The 27,999-nt window shown below is 40.4% G+C and overlaps 1 protein-coding gene across 3 annotated transcripts in view; it reads left to right on the top strand.

Moving 5' to 3' along the window:
- The first annotated feature begins 7 nt into the window (after positions 1-7).
- Positions 8-27,999, top strand: part of LOC121945134 (lamin-A) — a 63,561-nt gene continuing 35,569 nt past the window's right edge. Inside the window, exons 1-3 of one of the 3 annotated variants that reach the window (XM_088084593.1) lie at positions 8-3,068; positions 8,412-8,597; positions 15,867-16,246. In XM_088084593.1, coding sequence (XP_087940719.1) covers positions 15,912-16,246 — 335 coding nt within the window. In that variant the 5' untranslated portion in view covers positions 8-3,068; positions 8,412-8,597; positions 15,867-15,911. Of the gene's footprint in view, positions 3,069-8,411; positions 8,598-13,819; positions 14,107-15,866; positions 16,247-27,999 lie in introns of those variants that run through there. The other 2 variants (XM_088084592.1, XM_088084594.1) reach the window with 2 other exon arrangements.

Raw genomic sequence — 27,999 nt, 5'->3', positions numbered from 1 at the left:
ATTACTATGAATAAAGCTTTGGGAAAATATAGTATATAAATTGCCATACAGTGCTGAGCAGCTTCCTCAAAGTGTCAGTCTAACTCAAGCTTAGCCTGTCGTTTCCATCTGTGCATATGCATGGTGGGATGTACAGTGTGTTGTGTAAGACTACCTGAATGACAAGGCGAACTCTGGGGATGTTTGAGAAAAAACTAAATGTTCCTCAGCATTATTTCTCCACTCCGCCAGGAAATATCTTTACATTAAGGAGGAACTGAACTTCACTGGCATCTAAATCTGCTGTTAAATTTCTGTGAAATCTCTGGATGTTTTGTGCTCCTATGGGAGGTGTTGAATTCACTTGTGCATTTTAACCCCAATTCAATTTATGGCTCTCCATCATATGTGTTTTCCCACACTGTATAACTGGGTTATACGTGACAAAAACAAAAACACACACTGCCTTCCATTTTGGCTTATATGACAGACTGAGCATGGCATGTGACTCTTCAGCATGAATATTTTAGCATTTCTAGTGAGAACGCCTTCTGCCTTTTAATAACACATAGAAAGGAGCAACAATATAATCACAAATTATCAAACGCCAGGTCTGAAAATAGAAAGCATGTAAAATTTTGTAATAAAATGGCACCAGAAAGACAGAGCAGGTGTATTTACATGCATAATCACAGTCTAGACGCGCTCTCTGGGTGCCAATCAGAAAGGGGTTCGTTCCCTAAGGGTGTGTTGCAGATGAGGACTCACAGGGAGACTCCTGGTATGAGTCCAGGATTAAAACATCCCCTCTCCACCCAATAACATGGATTTTAAAAAGGGGGGAAAAAACAGCAGCAGGAGGAGAACAGGATTGCGTGATGCATGAAGGACCAGAGGGTGGGCTCAGGAGGTCTGCCCTCAATCCCCACCCCACCCAGTGGAGAGGCCAGAGGATTGGGTGAGAGCAAGGTTGGGATGGGGGGACGAGCACCCCACATGGGACGGCTTCTCCTCTCAGTAGAGAGTATGCCAGTGTGTCCAAGAGGTCGTCTGGATTTCCATTAAAAGGGGTCTGCTGGGAGTCCAGAGCCCCAATCAATAAAAAACATGGATCTGGGATAGTGTTTCTCCCCCGCCACACACCGCCCAGCTCTGCCTGGATGTGTGAGTTTGGTGTTTGAAAGGCCTGATTGGTGATGATCAGGGTTTGTACGATCATGAAAAACCCGAAAAGTCATGGAATTTGCATATAGCAATTTCCATCCCTGGAAAAGTGATGGATAACTAAATATGCCCTGAATGTTTTGGAAAAGTCATGGAATTTTTTTTTAAAAACCTGTATAATTACACCTGAGCTGTTCAAGAACAGTCAGAAATGTGAAAACCCAATGGCAGATTCTGTATTTACCAAAACATTTAAGAGAAAAGAAAATTTTAAAAAATTACAGAAAAAAGAAGACAAAAAAAACATGGCCAGCATATTTTCTTCAACAAAATTTTTTAAAGAAAATAAAATTGCCATTTTTTTTTTAAAGTTGCCAAAAAATAAAGGAAAAAAGGCAAACATTTATAAAGAGAAAAAAAATCCCTTCAAAAATCACCAAAGATTTTAACAGAAAAAGAACTGCCAAAAACTTAAAGAACTTTAAGAAAACACTTCTGAAACTGCCATAAAAAATACAAAATACAGCCATTTAGAGTTGTACGCCCCATAAACTAAAATGAAAAAAAAAAACAAAGGTCCATCTCCACCGCTTAAAAAAATCTTTGATATGCCTCCCCCCTCTCTACACCATCCCCTCCCCTCTCATAAATAATGAACAGTCTCTAAGTTATATTTAAATATTCAGTTCTAATCCTTTTCTGAATTCATTATTTTTTTAAATACTTTATATAAGCTTTTTTTATAGTAATGAAAATGAACAGATAAGGAGTATCAATGGTCATTTCAGAGAACGTATGGTCTGGAAAATTTGCCTCAAAGTCATGGAAAAATGTATTGGTAAAATTGTGTATGGACCCTGGATGATGCTGTTGTACCACATAACCTTTGTGACCCTAAACGAAGCTGGCTGTGTGCTCTGAATGGACCACAGCACGTCTGGTTTCCATTCAGATCTTACTGTCTATAGCTGTGGGCTACAATTGTCATTTGTACACTTGTGTTTCTGTGTGCTGTGTGTATGTGTGTGTGTGTGTGTGTGTGTGTGTTAGCTGCGGGATGCTTGTGAAACCCAGAGTGCTGAGGTCATGTTACTTTCACATTAAAAAAAACCCCTCAATGATCTTGACCATCTGGTCGTCACAGTGTTTCTCTTTTTTCCCCCCTCGATGAAAGGCTGACTGGCATCTTTGGGGAGAAGCTGTGGTTTACTGCGCCGCAGAGACACATACCAACCTCTTTGTCCAAGAGCCCGTGCAACTATCGCTTTCACCTATGGACAGTATCTGTCTCTCAAAGACGACAGGCTTAATAGGCTGTAAAGACACGTCTGAGAATCCCTAAAGGACATCCCTTTGACTTCCATGGCCAGATGTCCTTTTCAAGACTTTTCTGGTGCCCCGCTGTCACTTGAATGAGGCTTCTGCGAGCACAAAGGGACATGTTGGCTAAGCACCACGTGCTGATGCCATAGTGAGCGGGCTCTCAGGGATGATGTAAGACCTCATGCAAATGATACCACATCTTGTGCTCATAAGCTGACGAGAGCCCTGGAGTCGATCAGCTGACCAGATGAAACGCTAAATCCAGAGGCCACTTTGTGTATGGGGGTTTTCCCCTTTGCTTTTTTTTGTTTGCTCATTTGTGTTTGTTTTAATTTTGTTTTTTTTCCACTGTTGAGAGAACAGACCAGGGCAGCAGCAACACAAGTACTTACAGACGGACTGCACATGATAATGAAACAAAACAAACAAAAAACTCTTTAATAAAAGGGTCTTGGAGAGGTAGTGGTGGAGTACAATTAAAATGCAAAAACCTCATCATATTTAACTGAGTGTTTCTCTCTGAGTTTTTTCTGCAGGCTGACCACCACGCACGGACCCGAATAATGAGGCCTTTTTGTCCAAAACTCTGTTCCATCTTTGGGGTAAGTCGGCAAAAGTCACCACTCTAAACTTCACATTTATTTCCCCAAAGTTGAAGCTCAGTGTTTGTATCATGCTTACAGATTCAAAACTCGTATAAGGTATTTATATTCATTTATTTACAACACTTTTGACCCACAAGTTCACTCTTTAGAAAACAACCCCTGCTGGCCCCCCACGTCTTTACAGTTGAATTTAGGCTGTAACATCTGGTGACCAGAATTTCAACATCTAATGCCAACATTAATTTGCAAAAAATACTGACAACAGATGATGTTGATATTTTGTTGGTTTTCAGTTTTTGAAAGTAACCAAAATCCAACTTCTTCCAAACGTCTCATTCTGATGTGGAATTTAGTCTTAGCATATGGAGACCAAAAGCCGACGTCTGAAAGACATCATAATGTCAACTTCTAATGTCGTTAGACATTCAGTTTGATTTTACATTCCAACCAGAATTGCTTCCTGTTGTAGCATATTTTAAAAAACTGTTTGTATTTTTTAACAAGCGGTTACCTCCGGAGCTGACAAATAAAGCCAACATGGAGGTGCCAAAAAACTGCACTTCTTTGAGTGGCCACTTGAGGCTCCAGAAGCCTTTCAATCCCCATAGACCCCCATGTTAAAATGCTCAAATTTACAGCCTGGTACAAAAAACATTTTTTGTTTTAATAGATAAATTTCAACCTTCATGAACACTTTACAGTGATGATTTTTTTAAAAAAAATGTAACTCACTTGTTTACTTTTTAAGGCTTAAAGTTGGGATAAAGGCTTTGAGTGACAGGCTGTCTGTCCCTTGCTCCTCCTCAGTGCCAGCCTTTCGTCCAAATAAAGTCACTTCTGGCTCCAAAAAACTACGATGGCAATGGTTGAAACCCTAAAATCCAGGCTTCAGAACGGGATTCTGCAAATCAATGGGCGTGGTCACCATAGTGGCATCCATTATTTTAATAGTCTATGACTTTTTAATAATATTTAGGGGTCATTTTTAACATATTTGAATATTTGGGCCCTCCCCCCCCCACGATATATATTATAATTGTTGCCTTGCAGAGAATGTTTGACAGTTTTACTTTATAAATCAATCATCACTTAGTAAAATCATTGTTGAGCAGTTTTGTGATAAATTAGTTAAATGTTTCAGCCTTGCTTTGTGTGTGAATTACTGCAAATCTCTTGGTTACAAACATGTCTGAACCATCTTTAACCTCTCTGCACAAATTTGTTTGTTAACCCTGCACACACGAACACACACACACACGAACACACGAACACACACACACACACACACACACACACACACACACCTTCTTCTCTCCTGCTGTGAACCCTCACATGCATATGATGCTGTTGACCCCCCCTTACACACACACACACACACACACACACACACACTCACACTCCCTTTACCCTTCAACAACAAACACAGACGCACTGGGATGTTGTGATTGGGAGAGCTGGTGTCAGCTGGGAATATGAGTCAGGTAGAATGACTTCATAGCTTTTTACAGGGTATTAGGTCATCTCTCTCTCTCACTCCCCCCTCCTCCTCCTCCCCCCTCCTCCTTCCCTCTAATCACATTGATGCTGTACAGCCAGTGACACGCCTAGTGATGAGTAAGGCTCACCTCACCTCACCGCTTACTTCCCGTATGGCGGTGATCTCACACGCGTCACAGAAAACTCTTCTAGTCCTGCTCGGTCTTCACTTTAATGTTTTGGTGTTCTCATCTGCAGACAATGTGTCAGACAGTTGATTTGGATATTGTTTTTCAATGAAAGGTTGCACTTTTTTTCATCTGCAAAAGGATTAAATCACAGGGTCAGTATCACACTGCAAAAAATACTGATTCATTCCCACTAAATTAAGGAAATGTTGTCACTGATTTATGATGACAAAATGTGCTTTTCAAAATCACGCTATAGAAATATTAGACGTTAATATGATTTTCTACTTTCATTGAGTTTATTTTATTTTTTGGACCAAAATCAGTTCTAATCATAAATATCAAAATATTTATTAATTTATTAATTTTTAGAGTTTGAATCCTTTAAATGCCAGGTTTTTGTCATAATGCCACCATGTTTTTAGATGAAAAAGCCCACAAAATATGAATTATTTTCAGTGTACTACATGTTAAGTAGATTTTTTTTCTTTTCTGATGATCACAGCCTGGGATATGTCAATGATTAGCAGCAGCATTGATTATGAAAGTGCAGCCTGTGGAAATAGCCTGTATCTTCTCCATATGCCAAATATGATTTTTATTTTTTATTTTTTTTAAATGACGTCATCTGGGGGAAAATTGTAAAAATGGCAAATTCCAAGGTAAAAGCCCAGGATGACGCCCAGAAATGATGCAGTGCATTTTTTAATGCTTTGGTGGATGTGGGATCAAAACTTGCATTTTTTTCCACTTAACATTATGAATGTAACAATTTTGTTTGCTGTGTATGTTAGACTTATTGTAGGAGCTGAGCTGGAAAATCAAAGATTAAACAAAAATACACAATTCTTCCAAAATGCATGTCATAAGCATGAACACAGACAAAATTATCAAAAAAAAGAAGAATGAAAAGTGTGTAAAATGCGTCAAACAGTCCCTAAGGGTTAATTGAATTGGGCTAAGTAAAGAGATTAAAGGAGCTGCAGCATTAACATGCTGATGTTAATTATCAAAAATACATATCACTCTAAAAAGGGTCAATTTAGCATAATGAGTACTTTTACTTTGGATATTTTAGAAACATTTTGATGATGGTATCTACTACTATTATTATTAGTAGTATAAGTATTTCCACAGTGTCAGAAACCTGTTTACAGTGGGTACCAGGGTACTTTTTGTGGGTTTGGTCGTCCTACTGGGGCATTTTGAAGGGAGCAGCTCTGTACCAGAGCATCAACATGTGAACATCTTTATTAGCTGGGTTATACAATCACTTCAGAGCTACAAATGACAAACTAATACTGCCCCGAAGCTACAATTTTAGCACCAGAGCAGGCTGCAATCTCAGGCCCTGTTTTCTCTTCATCACGATGCCTCTCAGTGACCTGCAGTCCTGTTCCATCATTTATGAACATTATGAATGTAAACAAACCATTTACAGCTCAGTAACATAGGTCATGTAAAATTCATGCTCAGCTGTTACATAATGATAAGCATATACGCGAAGAGCTCTGTAAAATATCTCCAGCCGCACACTTGACTTGTTTTTAATTTGTGTTTTTTGTGTGTGTGTGTGTGTTTAGAATGAGTTTGGGATTGCGGGGAATTAAACTGACTGCACTATTCAACTGGGCCATCTGTACAGCTTGATAGTGGCAGTCATGCTGGTATCGTTGCCTTGAGGAATAGTTGTATGGCGCTTTCCTGCCTGCCAGTTTAATTAAATTATCAATTCATGTGAAACCCAGCTCAGGTCAGTGTATCAATCATTGCCAAAGTGGGGTTCGTGGAATCACAGGGGCCCCTGAGGGCTCCTCGGTGGGGTCCCAAGTGAAACGAATGCCGCTGTTTTTGTGATCACTTCGAGGTGTCGACAGCCAAGTGTATCGATAATGTTGTGATAACAGGTATCTGAAGTGTGAGGTGAAATAATACAGTTTTAAAGTAAATACTATCTGTGACTAATCTCTGTACACTTGAGATCACTCAGTTCAAGGCCCTTGAATACAGTATCTGCTTTGTTAGCAGTGGTGCCCCCAGAAATTTTTCATAGCAGTGACTAGTTGGGGATACTAAAAATCTCAGGGTGGTACACCAAAACTGAGAGTCATAACTAAATTTGAAGGAATTTGGTTTTGCTGTTTGAGTGCATGGGCTAGATGAAATCGATGTCAATAGAGGGAGTTAAGGAACACGTACTGATATGATTTTGTTTCTTATTTTACAGTCAGTGTTACTAATTAGCTGATGTGCATAGACTGATGTCAGTTCAGTTAACATTTGGAGTTTAAAACAATCTTGCGTTAATGTGTTGTGCATTTTTACATGTTTGGTGATTCATTGTTCTTCAGATAGGCTGGTTGTAGCAGAGACTTATGGGTAACCACTGAACCCATTTTCATTCAGATGTCTTGAGGTGACCCCTTTGAAAAATGGCCATACCATTTGTTTTCTTGTCAAAGTTTGACCTAGATTTGGGGCATTATTAAGCCCGCCCCCTATTTTTTTAAAATCTTTTTCTATCTATGAATGATTATAGTTATTTATAGGGGAGCTGTCTTTATAAGCCATTTTTGGCCTCTAACCCTTCCCGCAGTGTCTAAACCTTTTAATTTTCTTTTTATGTCTTTTCTATGCATATGTATGTGCAAATAAAACTAAACAAAACTGATGTTGCAGCTGGTAAAGGTGAGGCAAATTGTAACTACTTAGTGCTGGGTAGTTTAATCTACACTAATATATCCCAATTTATTTGTTGATTTAAATTTTGTACGAATAATCTGAGTCTGCAAAGTAACTGGTAACTAAAACGTTAACATTTTATTTATTTATTTTATACGTATGATGCACTGCATCAGACTGTAACTTAAAGCTGAGTAGAGTGAAAAGTACAAAAACACAATATTTTTAAAAGAGAGTTATATGATACACATGTGTATAGTCCTATCTATCTGTCTATCTTTCTATCAGCTAAAACCTTTAAGTCCTACTTATATATTGATGTATTAGTATTAACAACTCACAAAAGGAGTACTTTTACTTTTGGTACCTAATTTGTAACAGAGGTGTGGACTCGAGTCACAGGACTTTGATTTCAGTTTGAAATTTGATGATTGAAGATTAGAGCTAACAAAATCAAGACTTGCAACTTGACCTGGACATTAATACCAATAACTTATGACTTTACTTAGATTTGAGCCTTTTAACACTTGATACCAACCCTCAAGCCCAATGATTTAAAAGTTCCTCCCAGCAATATAGATATAGATAGATAGACAGGTTGATTTGTTTTCATATAATGCACACAGTGAGTTTATAAGACACCAAAATTACATTTGCAGCAGTCAAATAATAAATTACATTTCAAAGATTACAGATTATTTTACAGCTCGGTCTTGAACAAAATATTCTGCCTTCTTTCCCAAACTTGGGCAAGGAAACTTACAACAAAAAAGAAGCACAACTCAAATTTTTCATATTTATCCAACCATATATATGTGTGTATGTGTGTGCGTGAGTGTGTGTGTGTGTGTGTGTGTGTGTGTGTGTGTGTGTGTGTGTGATCTGTCCGCAGATGAGCGGTTCAGTGTTAATGCTGGTCGCCAGGTGGCGCCTGTAGGCTGCTGCATTGTAATTAGCAGCCTGTCAGTCTAATCAAGTGTGTGTTGATTTGCAGGTGGCTGTCCGCTGCCTGCTCGGCTCAGAGGAGTTCACCCTCACCGACTCTTTCAGAGCAAAAACCGGCCCAGTGGATAATATCATGATTAACTCGACTGTCGACATTTTGAAAGGTCAACAGTGACCGTGGAAAGGAGGGGACGTGTTTTAAACGACTGCAGAGAAGCGTTTCCAAAGAGAGACGGTAAGACAGTCGAGTCAATATTCATGTCGCAGAGGAAGTGTGTTTAAGCTGCTGTGTGTGAAGTTGTGGGACATTATTTCGGAAAGCAGACGGGCAGACAGGGCGTTTGAGTTACTCGTGAACTCAGTGACCCTGGTTGAGGGATCTCACCCACTTGGAGGCGCACGTTTCCATTCAGCGCGTCAGCCAGTGGATGGCGCCTGCTGTCTTCTCTGTTCTTGTGAATGAAGGGGACAGACAGACAGGGGGCGCCACAGAGACACAGTGAGAGAGCTGCAGAGTCATTCATGGGGACACAAGACTGCAGGGGTAGACATACACCCAGTGGGGGAAGAAATACTCACGTCCTTCAGCAAAAGTACTAATACCACACAGTTAACATACTCCACTGCAAGTAAAGTCCCTGCATTCAAAGCTTTAAGTAGAAATATGTGAGTATTATGAATAAAATGTACTTAAATTATTAACCCTTATTGCCCATTTTGATATTACACACACTTGTATCACTTTGCGAACAAAATGTGCTTTTCAAAATCGAGCTTTAAAAAAATATTATACATTTATTTTATTTTCCACTTTCATTCCAGTCCATTTTAACTGATGTCAGTCCGAATCATAAATGTCAAATATTCATTAATTTTCAGAAATTTAACCCTTTAAATGCCAGGATTTTGTCATGAGGCTACTTTGGTTTTAGATGAAGAAAACACACAAAATGAATTATTTTCAATATACTACATGCAAAGCAGATTTAAAAACAAACAAAAAAAAATCACAGCCTGGAAAAGTCAGTGATTAGCAGCAACATTGATTGTGACAGTGCAATTAGTAGTTTGTTTTTTGATGGTCAAGGTAAAGGTCACTGTGACCGCGTCTGTCTCATTCTTGTGAACACGATGTCTCAAGAGCAGCTCAAGAGATTTTTTTCTTCTGTTTTTTTCTTTTCAAATTTGGCACAAACGTCCACTTGGACTCAACCATGACCTGATTAGAATTTGGTGGTTAAAGGTCACTGTGATCCCATAAAATGTGTTTTTGGCCATAAATCAAGAATTCATCCACTAATTCTGATAAAATTTCACACAAATGTCTAATAGGATGTAATGATAAAGTGATGACATCTTATATCCAAAAGGTCAAAGGTCAGCTTCACTGTGGCATCATAATGTTCTGCAAAAACACTTTTTCAGGCTGGTATTCAACGTCATACTCAGGAACAGAAGGGGAGACATTTGGTCAGATGCTGAGTTGGAGACACTAATCTTGGGTGTCCACCTTAAAACTGTGCTGGTTGTGTAAATCTGTGCTGCGGGGGGAAGATGTGTGTGTATACCATGTTGTCACAGACATGGATGTGAACTGTAAGTTCAACTTGACTGGAGAGGCACGCAACAGTGAGGCGGTAATTTTAGGTACTTTACTGATACAATTTAAAATACAAACAGATGTAGCTCCAGAGGTGAGATTGATCACCACTGCAACATCACATATGAAGGAATTTGGAACCGCAGTAGCTGACGAATATTCAGGCTGGGTTTAGTTAATCTGTCCCATCTACAGTTTCCTATATTTCCTCCTGGGATGGTTACTTCCTCATGTTGCTGATGGAAGTTATGAGACAAGTTTCTAATCTTCCTCCGTTATGGTTTCTATCTGTTTAGACACACCCAAGTAAAACATCAAAGATAACAATGTGTTGCATCGCATTACAAAGGCTGAAGGCCGCCCTGATCATGTTGAGAATAATTTGCGTGGTAAGCAAAACAAAAGCTCTCTTAGCAACAACCGTCTGACGCTATACTACGTCTTTTACAGACAGAATATCGAACTCGCTCTACTTTGAAAGCAAACAAACAAAGAGCGTCCAGAAGTCTGAAGAACAGACTCTTGTGCGTTGGACAGAGATTAGTAACAGTCTTTTATTAATGATTAATGCACATTGTGTGAACAATGGTCTCCTGAACAGCAGAGATAACACAGTGAGAGACTGCTCCACAATTATAGCTGCTGCTGAGGTACAAAGCACACTCAAGGACAGTAAATGTGTTTCTGAGTAACTGACTGTGGCAGTTTGTCAAATGAAAGATTAATGCCTCTGTGAGCTGTTAAATTGCTGAAATTCGTCATCTATGTTTGGACTCGTTATCTGAAAACTAATCAGGACATGAGATATACTGTACTGTACCTCTGTGCAGGAAATGGAGAAAAGGTGATAAGGCAGTGATACTCAAATTTACGGCCTGCGGGACAAATCTGGCCTGCGATAGGGTGAAAGGTGGCCTGACAACCATTTTCTAATTAACAATCAAAACAAACTGATGCTACAATTTTATTTTTGAAGTTGCCAAAGTGTATAAAAAGTGCACAGTCACAATGTGACTGTGAAAAACCCGCCCTACTCTGCCACATACTCCTGTCCCACCACAGTTAGCGCGTGCAAGTTTTTCAAATATGGTTAAACTCGCTAAGTATAGGTGATAGACTGCATTCCCACTGCCAGTGAGCACACCGCTGCAGCACACGAGTCTGCCGCTTCTGTCCGCTTTTGTGTGTGTGGGTGTAGGGGGTTTGCTTGGGTTTTGCAGAAGGAACAAAGGTCTCTGCAAACCTTTCAGTAGTTTTTTTCACTTTATATATCTTTTACTTAATCAGTCACTCTTTTAAACTTGGTGCAGACTAATTTGGAATATTGTTTTAGTGCTGCTTAGGAGGAGATGGACGATATTTAATGGCATGGCATCATTGTATCTCACCTAAGGAGCTGAAATTACTGCATTCACCCAGGTGTTGTGTTCCCATCAATGCTGATCGGAGCAGGAGGCAACACACATGACTGCTGCAGTCATTTGACCCGAGTGTAAATGCCAATCACATGTATTCCCGTTGCATGAAAAAGCCAGATGTTAGCCATCGTTAGCAGGTTATTTTGTAGTGGAAATGAGGCTTTACTCTGCCTCTGATTGGCAGAGTTGCAAAGCAAACGTTGAACATTTTAAAGCAGGCAATTCATTAATTATACATACTGATCAACACTGTTAAGTTTGTTTATTACCTGGCCCCTGGCCTCCTGTCACTTTGCAAAAGTGGCCCCTGGGCAAAGCAATGGAGTGTCACAGTGATCAGGTATAAAAAGGAGGAGCTGCTCATCTGGTTTTGAAACTGGAATGACTGTTGATAGTGGCCTAGTCACCTCTGGAAAAATTCTCAAGAGTTCCCTCCCACGCCAAATATTCTCAAACTGGAATCTTTAGTTGTCATTGTTTTTTTCCCAGGAAAGCAGCAAATAAGTGGCTCATAATAGAGAAATATAACCTTTAGATTGTAGAACGGACACTCCTTGTTTTTAGCTGCCCGCTTGGGATGCCGAGAAGGTAGAAACAGACAGACGAGTAGTGAAACAGGGACAGGAAGAGAGCAGACTGCTAACGCATTGTTCAGTACTTGTCTCTGTGAGTTGCATCACAGTCTGTCCGCTCCTGTCTTTCTGCTTGATGAGCGCGTCTGGGATTCAGACTCCAAGTGTGCGTGCGAGACAGGCGGCTTGAATGCATTGATAGAAGTTAATTGGTGGTTGAAAAGTGATGGTATACATCTTTTGCATTTGCCACATCTTTTTTTGTTGTTTTTTAATTGTTGTTTAATTGCGTCACAGAATCTGTGTTGACCTTTTACAACTTTCTGACAAGAAAAATATTAATTGAAGTGATCATTATTTGCAGCCCTTGAAAAAAATTCTCTCATTTTCTCTTAAAAGTTTGTAAATAAAACTTTTAGCCTTGAAATGTTTTTTCTGCAAGTCCCTTTAGAGGAATTTTAGCAGTAAATTTGCAAATTAGCAAGTACAGAGGCATAATGAGAGCATTAATTGTCTTCAGACGCTAATAAGCACTGGGTCTCAATCCATGAGTTCACTATTGATCAGTCAGCTACAGATTTGTTCTGTAATTTTTGGGAAAGATTCTAATTATCACCTCTTTCTGCTCCAGGGATCGAACGCGTGTCACACCTGAGTATCCCTGTTTCAATGTGATAGCATTCATGACACGATTTCATTATTGCCGGTGCAGACAGACAGCACAACAAAAGGGCAGAAGATTTGGGGAGACGTAGAGGAGCTTATTGAAGGGAGATGTTTGGGCTGCCAGCCAGGCATGCTTGTCCCAGTGTGACTTCTACTGAAACACAAAAACTCAGAATGGAAAGACGGAGACGGAGGGAGAGAGAGGTAGAGAGGAGGTGGTGAACAAATGAGCTGTTTGTTCAGGGATGTGTGACTCAGAGAAGCAGCTTCAGAGGCTGACGGCTCCTTTCCACTGGAAGGCCACACTGAAGCCAGGATACTCCCTTAGCCACTGGGCCTGCCCCATGCCCAAAAACAGAGATGCTGTCTTGCCCCTTGTTTAACCACACACACACACACACACACACACACACACACACGAATAGACTAACTTCCATCTCCATGGTGCGGAGATACATACACACACAGAAAACGTCTTTTTCCCCTGCATCAGAACTTGATTGGACCTGTGACTCCATTAACTCCACCCCGAGGAAATAAATATAACAGCAGAACTTCATTTCTGAGTGTCAGACCTTTTAGACTGTCAGGATGACTTGTGGGAATTATTCTCTCTCTTGGGATGTGATACAAAAGATTTGCGGCCTTTTTCCTCTTTGGATTCAGAGGATGAGCTTGCTGACAGATTATTTTTCTGCCATGGATAACAACACAACCCCACTACGAGGTGATGAATGATTTCTATTTGGACTTGTTTGATTAGCTTTGTGACTTGTGTTTGTGTGTGCCGAGGTCATCCCTGCTCCTCTCTGAAGACCAGAGGATTCTGTTTTTGGCGGCTTTCAGATTGAAACAGAAATTTTTTCCAGTGTTTGCTTTAGCTGTCACGGCCGTTTTCGACCAGAAAAGGGGGCTAAGATTGTGTTCTTCATAGCAGCAGGGAGGAGCAGGGTGAGATCTGCACATTCACACTCTTTCACCCACGTGGGAGCTGTTCAGTGTCATCGGTGTCACCGCGTTTTATTGACAGAGCACTTGCACCAGCCGCTGAGGTCAGTGTGTCTGCGAGGGCTCCGCGAGTGAAATGAGAAAGGAAAAGATAGGGCCAGTGCAGGGAGAGATAAAGCTCAGAAGCTGCTCTAAGTGTGTGTGTGTCTGTGTGAGAGAGAGAGAGACTGGACTCCTCCTCGCCGCCCCACCCTCCCCTCGCTGCTGTGCTCCCGCCCCCTCTCTCCCTCTTCAGCAGTAGGTGCAGTGAGCGACAGCTAGGAGAGCAGTTCAGGGCACGAGCCAAAGGCGCACACACCCACTAGCAGAGACTACATTATTCAGCGGATCCTCTCCTCTACGCTTCCTCTTGGGTATGGCACACACACTCACTGCAGCTCACACACACTCACAGCAGCAGATAAACTTCTAGAAAGGTCCTGCACTCTCACTTTTAGTCCCTTCAGCAGGCTGAAGTGGAGAGGTTTCCACACAGACGAGGTAAGGTCCAGAGCTCAGATTTCTGTCTGACGTTTTGTGTTTGTGATAGACAGAGCTGCTGCTGCAGATAACGCAGAGCGCCTGCTTAGCTTGTTCAGTCGAGTTATTTTTCATTTTGTCAGGTAGCGGTGTGAAATAACTTTTGAAAAAGTTGTGTCTCATTTTCCCGCCTGCTGTTACAGAAGAGTGGGACATCAGACAGCACCTGTTAACGCGCGCCACATTTTCGGGAGCTCTAAGTGGATGCTTCATTTATTCAAAGTTAGGCCAGAGAGTACTTGTGTGAGTGTGTGGCTTTGCTCCTGTGGGCGTGTGCACGTAAATCATGTGCACGCATGTGTGCGCCATCCCACCCACATGGGCGTGCATGTCCTTGTGTGCACTTTTGGTAATGGGCGGTGGAGGGATGGGTGGCAAAGTCCACCCACCTCTGAGCCAAACTGGAGTAGGCTTTCCCGCCAGGAAAAGAGGGAAAAAGGTTGTGTGAGTCGTTAGCAGCTGAAAAGTGAGAATACATTTTGAAGTCGCACCGAACGGTTTTATTTTGTTATTCTTTGTGGCACTGCTGGGATAAAAGCATTTTGTCTTTTTATGTGTGCAGATGCATAAAAAAATGACAAAATGAATCTTGAATCTTAAAATCCTGAAGCGGCAGATTAGAATAACACTGAAACATCTATTAAAACTGTTGATGGCCTTATTTGTACTTGCACAAAAAGTTGCACTTTTAAATGAGTGATTTACAGCTTGAAATGTTTGCTCACATTTGCCGTGCTCAAAGTAAATTCTGTTAAAGATTTCAGAGGGGATAATTTTTTTGCTGCTCATTTTCAAATATACCCCTGAGCTCTTTTATTCACTCACTGTTAGCAGCTGTAGGGCGGATGTACTGTATGTCCTTATCAGGGCATCTTGCAGCAGTTGTTGATATAATGAGTCAACACTTTGGTATTATGATTGGTGCTGGTAGAAGCGACTGTGGGCGACATGATCACTGCCGAACACGCTGTGGAAGCAATTAGAAGCTTTTTCTTTGTTGTTTCCCTCCATTTTACAAAAAAAGTCTGTGGAGAGCAGAGAAGGAGGGACAATTTACTTTAGTGTCCCCGGCTTTGGCTGCATATTTTAAGAGTGATGTTAAAAGTGTTTTAATTGCCTGGTTAGTGAGCCAAAGGTATTGGTGGATGTTCCTGGGAAATATGTTTGCTCTGGAGTGAAATTCATAAAGCGGCTGAACTGCTCATGCAACAATTTAATGGAGCTGGAGGAGAGACGGCATATGTTATGATAGTGTGCTACACTCTGCAGTGGAAATAGCTGAGTGAATAGGGGACCTTATCAGGGGCACTAAAAGCTGGAAAAGAGCAATAAAAATGTAGTTCTTTTATAAAATAATAGGGGCTTTGTATCCAAAAAAATCTAAAAAAAATAAATAAATAAGAGGACCAAGAAAAGCATTCTTGCGAACAAATTCTGCCTCTTTAAATGACTTTTGAAACCACACAATACAGTTTTTTTTAAGATGTGCTGTGGAAAAAGGATCCTGGAATACATTATCCTGCAGATCTGTGAGCAGCACTGAAGGCGGGCTGCCCAGACAAGGATCAAGGTTACGCAAGACGGGAACATTTCTTCAGAATAAACTATTAAAGTTTGACATGTGATTCAGCCCATGATTATGTGCACTGCGTTTCTAGGGAAACCAGTCCAGTTACTGTGGTTGTCATTAACCCTTCTTCCCTCGTCCTCCTCCCTCACAGCCAGTGACTCACCCCCTGTGCACCTCTTGCTGAGCCATTATTACCATGGAAACCCCGGCCCAGAAACGCTCCAGAAGCGGCACCGTCTCCCCGGCCCGCATCACCAGGCTGCAGGAGAAGGAGGACCTGAGCAACCTCAATGACCGCCTGGCTGTCTACATCGACAAGGTGCGCTCGCTGGAGGCAGAGAATGCAGGGCTACGTCTGCGCATCACCGAGTCGGAGTCCTCGGTCAGCCGCGATTTGTCGGGCATGAAAGCAGCCTATGAGGCAGAGCTGGCCGACGCCCGCAAGACCCTGGACCAGGTGGCGAAGGAGAGAGCACGCCTGCAGCTGGAGCTGAGCAAGATCAGGGAGGAGCACAAGGAGCTCAAAGCCAGGTAGGAGGAGCGTGTGGGGGTGGAGCTTGAGAGGGAGTGGCTATACTACGAGAGTGAGGTCACAAAGTGGATGTGGCTACACAAAAAGTACATGCTGTCATACTGTACTATGCAATAATATACTGTATTATAGTACCCAACAAATACTATTTTGTGCACCACTCTGAGCGTGTAATTTCTGTAAAAAGGGATAGCGTAGATTGTTTTTGGAGTGGGTTTGTATGAAGTACTTATCCATAAAGAGTATGTTACCCACAGTAGATGTCGGTCAGGATGCCCCCAGTTCGGAGAAGCAGGCGGGGGTCGGACATGGAAGCTGAGCATTGCACCACAGTGGGGGGATGCAGGCAAAATTATAATCATAGCAATTCTATCCACCTAAAAAAAGTCCCACCTAAAAGAATCTATATCAGTTTAATTGAACGTTACATTTGGAATATTTCCACTGCTTTACATCAATGTCAGAAAGTGACTTCCAATGAGAAAATGACGCCGTTATATCGCTCCCTTCAAAGCCAGACCCCATTGAGAAAAACAGTAATTTGACATCACTGAACACAGGAGCTGCTGGTCTACCACTGCCTACATCAGTTAGTTTGTTGGTGATTTACAGTGTTTAAAAGGGTCACAATGACAAACTACAGGGCTCCCACAGATTCTTAAAAAGTCTTAAAAGGCATTGAATTCGAAAATAAGGCCTTAGCTGGTGTTAAAATGTTATAAAACACTTCAAAATGCTCAGAAATCTGAATTAGAGTTTCATGAGTTGTTTTTCTGATGTGGCACTGTAAAGTCTAAAAGATAATTAACAAAATAAAAGACAAAATTCCTCTTCTTATACTTATACATGATGGTGGATCAGCAGCTCTTGTGTTCGCTGAGATAAAATTGATATAAATGAAGTCTGGTGGCTTTGATAAGAGCAGAGATGGGGAACTGAACAAGCTGTCTGACGGTAAATACTTTCAATATAGCGTCTACTTAAACTGATACTGATTATTTTTGGTGGCTCAAATACATTATTCTAATGCTCGACCCCATCCACAGCAGTGCATTGCTTAGCTTCCTCGTCAGACTCCAGCCTGCTTCTCTGAACTGGGGGCGTGCAGACTGACCCCACTCACAAAAATCCAAACTCTCCCTTCAATGCTCTTAACAGTATCGATGACATAATGTTTATTTGCTGTTGTCTGGTTCTTTTGACGGGGAAATCCCATCCTTTCTGGCATCTCACAGTAACTTGGGGATTCTCCTGATGCATGAGAGTTACATGCTTTGCATCATAGGCCAGTGGTGTTACTTTATAGCACAGTACAAAATTATAATTCAGATAAACTGTTCTTTTAGAGAACAAAGCGAAACCACAAAAGTAAGATGAGAATAAATTATTTGTGACATATTATAGTAACAGTATTACTTTACGTCTCTGTACTTGCTGCGGCACGTCAGCCGCTGCAGGTTCGTTCTTGCATTTGTGTTGTCTCTCTTTTTTTAGAAAAAAAAATCACTGAGTCACTAGCATATCAACATTTGAGGCTTTTCTTTTTAATGATCCTATGTTTACAAAGCATCTCATACCAGTGTTTAGGGTGGTGCTTCAGTCAAAGTAGATCTGAATGTTGTAATTTTACCTTTTGTGCCTCTGGTTCACACCCAATGACTGAGGTGATGCAACACCCTAATTTTCTATCAGGAATGCTGCGTGGAGCGTGCAGCCGTACCCGACATTTAACACAGCAGAGTACATTCCAGGTGGCTAAGCTTTATGACTCATCAGTTGACGTTCAGTTATTTCACTTTAAGCCCCGGGGGCGTTGGAAATGACACACCTTCGACCAAACAGGCGACACCTTCAACACACAGCCTGCTCTGTGAGAATTACTGCCTCAACGACAGAAAACCTTTCAATAAACAGAGTTAAACACAGCTCTGCTGCAAACAGCTCTAATGTGATAACTCTGCACAATAATGGCGCTGTGGACAGAAGCTCAAAATTCACATCTGTTGCACTTTTGATGACGTTGGATCATTAACAAGCAGCCTGGTGTTCAGTGCATCGAGACACGTGGAGAAGTAACATTATCACTCATTTTTACACATTGTAAATAAACTTTATGGGGCTGTTTGGAGGCAAGGTTGATACTATGTTATGTCTTGTTTGAGTTAATGGCATCAATCAAACTGAAAGTTAACCCTTTGAAACCTGGATTGACATCTGCTTTCTTGTGCTGTGTCCAGCTTGGCAAGAAATGTCCTGCAAGAAATTAATAAATGATGACTAGAAAATGAGTATAAGCTAAAAGTAAGAAAGAGTCATCAGAAGAAAATATCAGGAAAACTATATCTATAATTATTATATTTATACATTTAAAATTATTTCACCCCAAAAATATTTTTATTTATATTTGTTAATTTATTTCAGCACTTTTTTTCAGGTGATGTCCTGTTTTTTTCTTTTTTGTGCGTGTGTACAATTTTTCAGGTAATTTCTTTCTTCTTACTATTCTATTCTTATTCTTTCATTTTGCGAATTTTCAGTTCATTTCTTGTTAAGTTGTTAATTTCCTTCTTTTCGCGTTTTAAGAAATTAAGCAAATTTGGTCGGAATTCAAAGAGCTTGATACTTTAGCAGGGACAGATTCAGTTAGATGTCACATAAAAGTCACCTGATGGTTTTAAGTGAACTTGGCACTGAGTGTGTGTGTGTGTTTTTGTGTGTGTGTGTGTGTGTGTGTGTGTGTGTGTGTGTGTGTGTGTGTCTGCGTGTGTGTGTCTGTGTCTGTGTGTGTGTGTGTCTGTGTGTGTGTGTGTGTGTGTGTGTGTGTGTGTGTGTGTCTGTGTCTGTGTCTGCGTGTCTGTGTCTGCGTGTGTGTGTCTGTGTCTGTGTGTGTGTGTGTGTGTGTGTGTGTCTGCGTGTGTGTGTCTGTGTCTGCATGTGTGTGTCTGTGTCTGCGTGTGTGTGTCTGTGTGTGTGTGTGTGTGTGTGTGTGTGTGTGTCGGCGTGTGTGTGTCTGTGTCTGCATGTGTGTGTCTGTGTCTGCGTGTGTGTGTCTGTGTCTGCGCGTGTGTGTGTGTGTGTGTGTGTGTAGGCTTATAAATTATTAACATCAGATCGTGAGCAGTTAAGAGCATGCCTTTATTTTATTTCTGCTGTGTACTTTGAGATGCATGCTGACTGTACAGTAACGCTGAGTAGAGTTTGTTGGGTTTTCTGTTTTGGTATATGGATATTCGTTTCTGTTTGTTTTATTTTTATTTTTTTCTATGGCGCTTTTTGAGGCATTACTTCAGATTCAGATCCCATTATTAAAAGGATTTTTGTCTATAATTGGTCTATAATTTATCCACGATAAGACAAATAGTCACAAGCTGTTATTATGGACCCACATTCATTCAAACCTCTCTGCAATAAATACACCAAACCTTTTGGAAAACGCTTTATATGAACAAATAATTAAACAACAATACTGTAGAATAACAGAATCCTAAAAACTGAGGTCAAGTGTGTAGGATTTAGGTGAGTATAATGGCAGTGATGGAATATAATATTCTTATTATTCATAATATGCCTGTATTCAGAGAGGAATTCATATTAAATTAAGATGATGGCCATTAGTAGTAGTAGTAATCTATAAAAAACCCAATATAATATAGATGCTCATTCTACATGTACTATAACTAAGCTTTTTTTTTTTTGTATTTTTGTCATATAGTCCACATTTATGCGATGATAATTTCTGCGTATTATGTATGTTAGTGTTATCCTGTGTCAGGTCTCTATTCGATCATGTGTTGAGACGATAAGATCACAGGGTAGTGAGTTTATGTGCCTTACTAGTAACAAGCCGGTACAAGTACCCATCATATCCGCATGCACAGGGGCCCTGTGTAGCTACCTTACGTCTCTGTCCTACAGGCTTGGCACAGAAGAAGTTTTAGCTCTTCAGCCTCACTTTTAGCTGCCAATAAATCCCACACACCGGACCTTTAATGCTTGTAATCGAACCGAAAGGCGTTTTGCAGCGTCATGCCGTCCATTCCAGCTGAGGACGGAGAGGTGTGTGGCTGAGGTGTGAGGTTAGCAGCGCGTTTGTTGTCTGTGTTTTCCTCAGCTGTGATTTCAGCTACTTAGATAAATGTGTGCAGGTCTGCTGCCGCAGGCCCGTGTTGGATGTGTCGAGGAATGTGTCACCGTCTTAGTAAAGAGCACCGCGGGTCAGAGGGGACCGAGAAAATGTAACCACTAAATAGAAACGATTTGTACTCCCCCAGTACTTTTACTTAGCTGCATTTGTAGAACAAAGATTCCCCTTTTCCAGAGTGACAGAATACGGAGATGGAAACATTCAACACATTCCTGTTTAAAAAAACAAACTGCATTTCGACACGGCATATTTTCAGTGTTGAAACAGCAGTGAGAGGGTGTGTGAGAGGGTGTGTGTGAGGGGAACACACATGGCAGCGAATGCTTTCCCCCAGTTAACACCATTGTGTTCTTTCCACTAAGTTGACAGTATTACTGAATGTGAACTGTGAAGCATGTCGGCACGAATGTATGCAAATCACAGAGGGTGTGGCTCAGTGCTGCGCGTGGAAGGATGAATAAGCGTGTAAAATAAGGCAGGAAATGTGCATTTTTTAAATGTGGCTCATTTGTTTCTTTTGTGCCATTGTGGTGACAGTGTCTAAAGTAGAGCTGGAACAATTCATCTATTAGTTGTCAACTTTTAAATTAATCTCCATCTACTTTAATAATCAATTATTGGTTTGGGCGTATTTTCTGGTTTCCTTCCTCTTCTACAGTGGTGGAGGACGTCTTCAGATACTTTACTGAAGTAGAATTACTAATACCACACCTTAAAAATATTACTATTATGAGTGAAAGTCATGCAGTATTAAGTATTAAAAGTAAAAGTAACTAGTACAGAAAAATAAAATAAAAATAAAAAACAAAACAAAATAAAATGAAAACAACACCCAAAAAATATATTTAAAAAATATATGTAAATAAATAAAAATAAAATGTTTATCAGAATAATTACCAATTAATTTTCTGTCATTCAGCTAATTTATTGATTACTAGTTTCAGCTGTACTTTTTGTTTAGAAAGTACAACATTTCTCTCTGAAATGTTGCGAGTAAAAGTATATGTGGCATCAAAAGAATAGACAGAGTGAAGTATAGGTACTTCACATTTGTACTTAGTACAATAATTGAGTAAATATACTTTGTTACATTCCACTACTGCTCCTCTGTGGTACTGAACTGAAAATCTTTGGCTTGTGGACAAAACAAGACATTTTAGAGCGTCATCTTTGGCTTTGAGAAACACTGAATGACATTTTTTGGACATTTTTTAGACCTAAATACTTGTTAGTTGCAGCACTAGTGCCCAGCTCATCAATCAGTGGTTTGTAAATTTGCACATGACTGTAGGTGGATGTTGACTGTGTCATGCGCGCCGGAGAAAGGCGATACGTGTGTGTGTGTGTGTGTGTGTGTGTGTGTGTGTGTGTGTGTGTGTGTCTGCCCTGAAAGTGTTGGGGGAACAGCTTTATTAAATTTTGAATTCACTGCCACAATATCCCTCATGTCATTGTGCCTCTGCAGGTTCTTGGCAGAGGAAGCACTAACGGCTCCTGCTGCAATATTGTTTTCTAAAGGAAACCGATTCTTTGACGCATGTGTGGCGGAAAAGAATCACTCAATCCAGCCCGGGCCGGCTTTATCTGTCAGTCTGTGTGTTTGGTGTTTGGTTGCCATGGTGCTCAGAGTCTTGGCTCGGCCGTGTGACGGGGGTGGTGACTCAGAGGTTTTTTTGTGGCCTCTGGAATGGGCTGACTGTGGACTCACTATAACGGGAAGTCAGGTTTATTAATACACACGGTGACGGGCTGCCGAGCTGAGCTTCAGGTGGCGACAGCAGCAGACGGCGACGCAACAAACGCCGGACATCTCACAATATGTTGACTTTTTTAACAGCGTCCTTGGCTGCTCCTCTCGAGCTTGACACAACACACAGCAACAGGTGGGGCCGTCACTGCAGTTCAGTTGACTGGACACACCTGTTTAGCCCCAAGGCATGACACTGCGTCGCTACACACACACACACACACACACACACACACACACACACACACACACACACACACACACACACACACACGTCTTTGTATGCAGAACTGCTCTCAGGAACACATGCTGCCCTCACTCCCCTCTGGAGGCAAAACCTGGAGCTGGTGGGCCAGAATGCCAGCCATCCTCCCTGCAGCACTGTTTGACGTGTAAATAATTCAGAACTGTAGAGAAAAGATACACAAAGCTCTGCAAAAGCAGGTGTGGAGCTGCAGAGTGACATCTAAAGCTCATACAAAAAAAAGCCGGTCAGAAAATGTTAAACATGAGTCCCAGAGCTACAGCCGGAGCCGCAGAAGTCTGTTCACAGGTTCGTCAAGACCTCGTTCAGGCGTCTCTCCTTTAATGCTGAAACAGCGTCTGTCTGGAGTCTCGTGCTCAGTCTCACCTCCAGCTGTGCTGTTGGCTGGGAGACGTGAGCCTGTTAGGGGGAAGTGGCTCATCACCCGCAGGACTCGTTCTCTGAACCTTTTCTTTAACGCTCCACCCAGGCGGAGTGCAGTAGGGAGTGTTTACAGTCTGCACATGATTTCGTGACACAGTTTGCTTTATTCATGATTTTTTTTTGTGTGTGCAAAAGATATGCACTCACATGTGAACTGTAGAACTGAAGCGATTAATAGATCAACAGAAAATCCGTCTGCAGCTATTTTGATGATTAATTCAACCATTATTTTCTTCCAGCTTCTTACATAGGAATATTAACAGGGTTTTTTTAGCGCTTTATAATATTAAACTAAATATCTTTGTGTTAAGCCATATGAGTATGTCATTACACACATTTTGGACCCTCAGTGTGATATTGGAAATGATATTGATATTTTTTAAATTTATTATATTGAACTCAGAAACTCCAGTATAGCAGCAACAAATGTTGTTTGCCACTAAATGAATGACCTACATTTAGTATAGAGCTCTAACTGTATTATTGTTAATGTTGTATTATCTGCGGCCCGCATGTGTTCCTGCTGCACATGGCGTCTGAAATCAAAAGTGACTGCCCTTTTTTATTGATAGCAAGAACTTTTCTCCTTTTGGTCAAAGTCTGTCTGATAAGGAGGAAACTCAACTGTAAGGGTTAAACAGTAAACCGCCAAACCCTTTTCTGGATCTGATCTACTTTGAATGCATAAAAGCAGGGATTTACCTGGGATGAGTCTGCCCGCCTGTCGGCACACTGTGTGGTTTTGGGTGTGGCAGCAGAGAGATGAAGCTCTTTGACCTTTTATTGCAGGCAGTTCGTTGAAACAATATTAAAAAAAAGATTATATAAGTAGATAAAGCGTGGTAGAGCGTGGCCTGGCGCAGACATAAAGATGTGTTGCTACTGTGCACGTGTTTTTGTGCTGTTTCACGGACTCATATTCAGCTATCAGAGAAAACAGCAGGAAGTGCACTTATCTATAACACATTTCCTTTCTTTGGAATATTTGCTTTCCATGAAACACGATTCGTGTGTTTTTGCAGTTTATTGTTGCTCATAATCACCATCAGCTCTCTTTGATTCAGTTAAGTGTTTGTTATCCCATCAACTACGTTTCCTCATGATAGCCCATCTCGATGTACAGCCGCATTCTGACCTTTTACTTGTTACAATCTGGAGACTTCATTTGCAGCACGTCGCATATTTTTATTGTCATCTCAGAGCGACACAGCAGGCGCTGACATTTACGGTGGAGAGATAAAAGACCTCACACTAAGCAATGCATACAGTGATAAACAAAAGCTATTTAATATTCAGACGGCCGTCATTCATGGTGAGAAAATAGGGGAAGTAAAGGGGGGTGAGTGTGATGGAGAGCTGGACGTCATAAGAGGTGGTCTAATATTAGTAATAGCTCCGGTTTCAGTGAGTAAAGTTTCTGTGTTTAACTCGAGGGAAGCTTTAAATGCGTCTCTGAGGCGACATAATATACATCGGTGCTGTAACGGGATGGTGTTGTGGATAACAGGAGGACTCATTCAAGCTGCTCATGTCGAGTTTGTTGAGATAAAATGTTTCTCTCTAACGTTTCTTCCTAAAATGGACAAGAGCAAGCCTGCACTCTGCTTCTGATTGTGCTTTCTTTCAAATGCCTCGGCTTTTTTAAGTGAAGCTTTCTCTCAGAAGTCTGCTGGCAACAGTTACAGGAATATGCCATCTCTCTCAGGGTGTCTGCAGGGCCTTAAAAAGTCTTAAAATGGCCTAAGTTCAATTTATAGACTTCTTTATAGACTTTTTTAATACTTGAATTTATTCACTTATTTATTTATTTAGGCAAAATGAGTGAAGCTTTTCTAGGTGAAAGTCCATATTTCCAGTATTACAAATCTTTAAACCTACCACTGAACATAATACTTTGATTTTGCTTCATATTCAGTGTTTAAAAGGTTGCTTTTGAAATGTAGTAGGCAGTGGTGAGGTACCACAAATGCTTCATAAATAGCCCCAGATCCAAATATATAGGCTATATGTATTTAAAAAAAAAAAAGAGCCTAATAATTTTAAAAAAGCCTTAGATCCTGCCGTTCCATTCATACTGTGCTCACGCTTGAAGAAATAAAGAAATAAATGTACTTAGTTACATTTCTCTACTGTCAACATAAATACATTTATTTAATGTAATGTTTATACCTCTAGTCAATACATTTCTAATGAACGCGTTTGCAAATATTTCTCTCCTCACAATTCATAATTCATCTGGAAAGTAAGAAATACTTTTTTAAGGTTAAATAAGGAGCCAGAGAGCATTAAAAAGCATCAAAGTAGAGCTTTTTCATTTAAAAAAATGACTATGTAAGGAGTCCCCTGGACATTTAAAAACTTTCAGTTGACTTGAGTATTTCAGACTATCTCTGCCTCCTTCGTAAGACATCAGTTTGATGCATAAAACAACAGACTGAATGGCAAAATTATTGACAATCATTTATATTTAATAGTAATGATAATCATTTAAAATACATAGTAAAAAATAAATAAAAAAATAACAATACTAATTTAAAAGAAATCGACCTTGTATATGTAGGAAGCTATAGAAAACAACCAAAGTAAGGTAAACCCAATTATTGTATGTTTTACTGATGTATAGTAAAAAATGCTCCATTTGTTGGTACTTACAACCTAAAAAAAAAAAGCGGATACATTTCAGGAACAAGAAACAAGATCTGCAGCTTAAGATTATTTTCATTATATTTAACAGTGAAAAATGCTCACTATAATTTAATAGACCTTAGATGATGTCTTCCAGTTGCATGTCCAACAAACAGTCCAAACCCTACTATCCTTACAATCACGAAAGCCAAAAACGCAGCAAATCCTCACAATTTAGAAGCTAGATAAAGAGAATATTAATCATTGATCCAAAAAAATGACTTCAAAGATGAATTAATTATCATATTACTTGCTAATTTAATTTTCTATCCAAAGCTGCAGCAGATAAAATAACTTATCGCTTCAGTCTATGGCACATTATACTGTATATGCACCTTCCCTCCAACATCTAAAAGCCTCATTATGCAGACTTGGTTAAAAATTAATGACTGTAACGTTCAGTTATTAGGTCAGAGTAATTAGTGGGATGAAAAGTAAGCTCACTGAGCTTTTTTCTAATCCTGGTATATCATTGTTTAAATGTCAAATACCCACCTTGACAGGTATTTCTCTTTTAATACTCACTTGTGGAAGCTCACAGTTTGTCCACTTCATTCATAATTGACTGCATCTCCGTCATACAAAGCCAGCAGCTGTTAGAAAACATCTTTCATCCTTCAGCCTCAATAATTATTGCACCAATAGACCTTTTTTCACAGCAGACATTTTGACTTGTCATATCAGGGTAAGCACAGGTAAAACTAATTAAATTAACAATGGATTAATTCCCAGTAAGTGTCCCAGTAAGTCACGGTGGTGAGGCAGCGTGCACAATACCAGGAGCCTGGAACTGCCTTCGTTATTGTTATTAATTGCACCACTTTTTCTTCCAGTAATGACATCAATCAAATGTCTGCTGTGAAAAATGTCTTTTTTTTAAAATTTTTTTTGTTAAATGCATCTCTTGGTCGCTGGCAGCCTCTCTCAGGTTTGAATGTGGAGCAAAATTAACTCCTTGAAGCCTGATTCAACATCAGTTTTCTTGTGCTGCGTTCAGATGCTTTTCACAAGCTGTTCAACCCTTGAAACCAAGGCATTTTGATACGATTTCTTTCGAAAATGGGAGGAAAAAAAGCAATTAGGAACTTGGCGAGAAATGTCCCACACATTGCGAGAAATAAGTAAAGGGTGACCAAAAAAATGACCTGAAAATGAGAGAGAAAAAATGTACAGAAAACTATATTTACAATTATTCTAACTATATATTTAAAATTATGTTATTAAAAAAACTGTATACGTATATGTTTTTACGATATTTTTGAGTCATTTTCTAGTTGTTGTTGGGTTTTTTTGCTTCTTTTCTGGCAATTTTAGTGTTACTTTATTATTTCTTTCTTTCTTTAATTTATTTATTTATTTAATGTATTCTGCTCATTTTTGGGGCCATGTCTTAAGTTGCTCCTTGCTTTCTACCCATGTTTTTGAAAATAAATCAAACCAATTGCTCAGGTTTCAAAGGGTTTAACTCCACATTATTTAGCGTTTTAAGCGCAGCGTCTCGTGTCCTGCTCCCAGAGGCCAGAGACGGAGAGCTGCAAACCGCCATCGACCACCAGCGGCAGATTTCACCGTGCCGCTCTACGTCTTTCCCTCATGCCGTTTGATCACACGCCTCCTCTGTTCTTCTGGCTGCCTTGGGGGGAAACCCTGTGTTCCCCTACAATGATCTCCGCTTGTATTATGTGACAGCAGACGATTGTCTGTCACACTGAGTCATGCGAGGGCAGATAAGAGCGCACAGAAGCAGCCCGTGATTTTGGGTGTTATCCAGCAGTGATGTAAATCGATCTCTTTCTGAGCGTCACAACACTGAAGACGCTCCTCCATGTTTGATAACTTGTTCAAAAGTACAAAGAACATCCTGTCTGGTGCTCTGCATATGAGAGTGGAACATGATTTAGAGCTGGATTATGTTAAAGAGAGACATTAATCATTTTTGGGGCGTTTTTTTCTACCCAGCACATTCTTTCTGAGGTTTCTTTGCAGTGTTTTGTGACAGCAGCTGTTAAAGTGATTGTATGAAAACTAAAGGAGCAATGCACATTTTTCTTCCACAACAAAATTCATGTTCATATTAGAAAAGTCAGTTACGGTTCATTTTGCATGCATTGGCCCGACAGTAAGTAGGCCTAACTGGTAACAAACCGGTTGATTTTTAAGAAAAAACTTGCAAATTGACTGAAATACAAAAGGCGTTACCTTTTGGTCCGGCACTCATTGACTCCGTGAGCTTTAGTGCTGCATTTCCACGTGTTATTGATTTAGACGTGGTGAAATTTGAATGTTTATTGACGTAAATGTCTGTACTTCTATTTTATTTTCTGTTCGGCTTTGCTGACAAACAGCCTGCTAGCTGCGTTAACGTGGAAACATAGTGCCCGCCGCGCAACCTCCAGTGTTGCCAAACTGGTGAATTAATTGCTAAAATAAGTGATTTTTTTCGAACCTCTTACTGACATTATTTCTGAATCGCGACCAGCAACAAATT

This window comes from Plectropomus leopardus, chromosome 11 (genome assembly GCF_026936395.1).
Source record: "Plectropomus leopardus strain MGB_pleo_1.0 chromosome 11, ASM2693639v1, whole genome shotgun sequence".
NCBI classification, from domain to species: domain Eukaryota; kingdom Metazoa; phylum Chordata; class Actinopteri; order Perciformes; family Serranidae; genus Plectropomus; species Plectropomus leopardus.
The sequence above is the reverse complement of the archived record's forward strand: the minus strand, read 5'-3'. Positions and strand labels throughout refer to the sequence as shown.